The sequence below is a fragment of the Apium graveolens genome, chromosome 6 (genome assembly GCF_009905375.1).
Source record: "Apium graveolens cultivar Ventura chromosome 6, ASM990537v1, whole genome shotgun sequence".
NCBI classification, from domain to species: domain Eukaryota; kingdom Viridiplantae; phylum Streptophyta; class Magnoliopsida; order Apiales; family Apiaceae; genus Apium; species Apium graveolens.
The window spans coordinates 15,878,282-15,881,753 of NC_133652.1; the positions used below are offsets into that span (position 1 = coordinate 15,878,282).

The window sequence follows — 3,472 nt, forward strand, 5'->3', positions numbered from 1 at the left end:
AAAAATTAAAAGCCAAAAATAAATTACAATAAAAAGTGAAAAAAAAAGTGAAAAATAGTTCAAATTCTTTAAACTTATAATATTAAAATAAATAAAATACATTTTGTAGGTAACGAGCTGTAGTGCAGGCTGTTATATAATTTGAGAGTAAAAAAATAGATCCTATAGTTAATTGTCCAAGCCAACACTCCCGATTTGGGGTGTTAGAACATCAACTATTTTTAGTTCACGTCTAAACCTTCCCCAACCCATTGTAACCCAACCCTTCCTTCTCAATTTTTTTCTGAAATTTCAACCCAATCCAACCACTCCTAACCCCCAAACCAAACAAGCCCTTAATGTTCTTAAAAACATATTTCTACTATCGCCTATATATAACTGGAGTGGGGATTGTTAACTAGAATGATGTATACGCAGTGGTAGCTCTAGCTACATTGCTCTCAACTCTTCTGCTCCTTTACCACGTACCTAATTACATATATGGATTGAGAAGATTGATAAAAAAATGGGAAGGAGGCCATGCTGTGACAAAATTGGGTTGAAGAAAGGTCCATGGACTGGCGACGAGGACAACATGCTCAGGGACTTTATCCAGACCAATGGTACCAAATTCTGCTGGAGAGCTGTTCCAGAACGTGCAGGTAAATATAATACTCACACACACACACCACATATCAATGGATCAAATCTAGCTATAAGTTTAATGAAAGGAACTAATGAGAAGTGGTGGCATTACGTACTGCAGGACTAGTAAGGTGTGGTAAGAGCTGCAGGCTGAGATGGGCAAATTATTTGAGACCAGGTCTCAAGAATGACCTCTTATCTAAACAAGATGAGAAGCTCGTCATTTATCTTCACTCGCAATTTGGTAACAAGTATGTCTTTATTTTATATTATCCACGCGAGCTGACGTGCACCATGTATATGTAGTTTATGTTTGTGAATGTACTATGATAATGCACCACCGAAAACAACGGTACTGGCGACCAATAAGGCTTGATGTTTTCGCAAAGTCTACAAAAAGCAATGTACAAAACTTTCTGTTTTTACTAAACTTTTGAGTTAACCACATGAGTTCATATTGTTATCATTATTTTGTAATTTCGACAGATGGTCCAAGATTGCTTCTCATTTGCCAGGAAGAACTGATAATTATATCAAGAACTACTGGCATAACCACATCAAGAAAAAGTTATTAAGCAGCAAGGGACTTGATTCTATCACTCATAAACCTCGTTTCCCTCATCCTCCCACAGATGATCATCATAACAAATCCCGAAAGAAAGTGAGAAAAAGTAGAGAAGAAATGCATGATCAACATAAAGGTATGGAAATTGATGAGACTTCAATATTGCAGGAATCCATCATTTCTAACGATGATAATCTTGATCTAGCCATGGCAAACTTAACAGTAGACACTGGGTTTTCTGTACATGAAATCCCCTTAATTGAAGACCACGAAATTCTCATCCCACCTCCGTCTGATCATCTACCATCTAATAATTGTTCTCCGTCCTCTATTCCTCCGCCAAGTACATCAACTACACATATTCCTTCTTCAACTGTTAAGCTAATATGTGAAAAATTGAAGTCTTTGCCATATTGGTACAGCAAAGATCCATGCAAAGAGTACTACAAGGGTTATTTAGAAGAAGGTGACTTCACTGATTGGGATTGGTTGCTTAATGATTTTGATATTGACAAGATTGATCATGAAATGGTACAGCTAGCCTCCTACTGATGATGAATCTCACTAGTACTAAAAAATGCATGGTCGACTTGGATGAATAATACTGAGTCGTCAGAATTGTTGTTAATTACAGGAAAGTGGCATTTCCTCCTCAATAAATAAGCCCATTTCTCTTATACGTTTCTAGTAATCACCTCATGCCCCGATCCTGATATAGCTAATTTTCAGGTAGATTGTTTTTTATATTTTCAATTGTTTTTTTTTTAACTTACAAGAAAGCTTTGTAAGTGTAAGTTACAAACGTGCGAGCTGGCAACATAATGTGCAGCGAGATGTAGTTGAATTGCAAAACAAATAGCAGCTAATTATGTATTATTAATCAGAATTATTGTTCTATACATAACAAATAGCAGCTGCTTTGTGATTGTTTCCCAAACTTTGAATAGATTTTTTATTTTTTCTTTTTTCTTTTCACACTTTTGGCAAATTAAAAAAACTTCTCAATAAAACTTATTAAATTTTCAGAGAAGAAATTATATATAAAATTTCAGATTAATCATAACCTTCAAATATTTCCAGCAATATCATGTCTGTAGTATAAACTGTACAGCCTTTGTTGTCAGGAATATCATAACCTTTAAATTTCCATGGGGATATAGGAACAAAGAAGATTTACACATTTTGACGAAGAATAATAATGGAGAAGTCCAGTTGTTCCACAGGCAACGTCAAAGGTTAGAGATGCTTAAGTACCCAATATTACTGGTAAAATATTCTGGAAATAGCAGATCATATAAGGTGTGCAAAATGTGAAAAGTAAAGCCAAAATATTTTTCCTTACCAAAGCCGAATATAAATTTTGCTAAATCATTTATATTGGATACTAATTTTTTTTTCTAAATAGTATAATTGGTATCCGAGCTGAATATGAAGGTTCAGTTGTTTCATATAAAAATATTTCTCTGATTTGTTTGCATTTCTTCACTTCAATTTTTTTTTTTTATTTTTTTCTGTTTCAGTTAGATTTTCTGTGTTCTTAATCTTTCTCGGTTTGTTTCTATAATTTTGTTACAAAGTAGAAAAAAGCAGTATATTGTTATTTTTTTCTTTAATGTTTCTAAGAGCATATGCACGGGTAATACTGAAAAAGTAATTTATAAGCTTTATTGATGGTTCAGTGTAAAAATAGGATGCAGCGGACAGGTTTTCACTCCATAAAATATCGATGGAGCATTGATTCATCACTCCCTCCCTCAAATTTCAATGGACTTGCTAATGGCCATCAATTAGTGGGGCTCATTATTTAAATTATTTTTATTTGTTTTACTAATACTTTTGTTACTATTTTAGTTCAATACACACACATATATTTTTACATATTTTGTGTTTTAAATAAATATATAGGGGCTACTTCAATAAAAACCAATTTAGAATAAAGACTAGAAATCAAATATTTTTTTAAAAAAAATTAATTTGAAATATAACACATATGGTATGCAAATCGATCGTTGAGAGATGTAAAAAAATACAGTGAAATCGGATTTTAAAAAAAATTACGGTTTGATAGGAAATATCAAATTAAAAACAGAGGGAAAAAGCTGAAATTGGGTGTGGGTGCAGAGTAGTTGGATGGTGTGATTTATGGGACCTGGGTAGATCTAATGGCTTACATTAGCTCTAAATTTTCATTTTAATTTTAGTTTGTATTTAATCATTCCCCTAAATATATATATACATATTTAATAAAATGGGTACAATTATGTATTTCAGGGACTCGACGAT

The 3,472-nt window shown here is 32.9% G+C and overlaps 1 protein-coding gene across 1 annotated transcript; it reads left to right on the forward strand.

Annotated features, from left to right (window-relative positions):
- Positions 1–323: 323 nt before the first annotated feature.
- On the forward strand, positions 324–2,120 carry LOC141667391 (uncharacterized). The gene is made up of 3 exons (XM_074473871.1): positions 324–641; positions 746–875; positions 1,111–2,120. Exons 1-3 carry the CDS (start codon positions 506–508, stop codon positions 1,739–1,741), a joined length of 897 nt encoding a protein of 298 aa, XP_074329972.1. The 5' UTR covers positions 324–505; the 3' UTR covers positions 1,742–2,120.
- Positions 2,121–3,472: the final 1,352 nt, after the last annotated feature.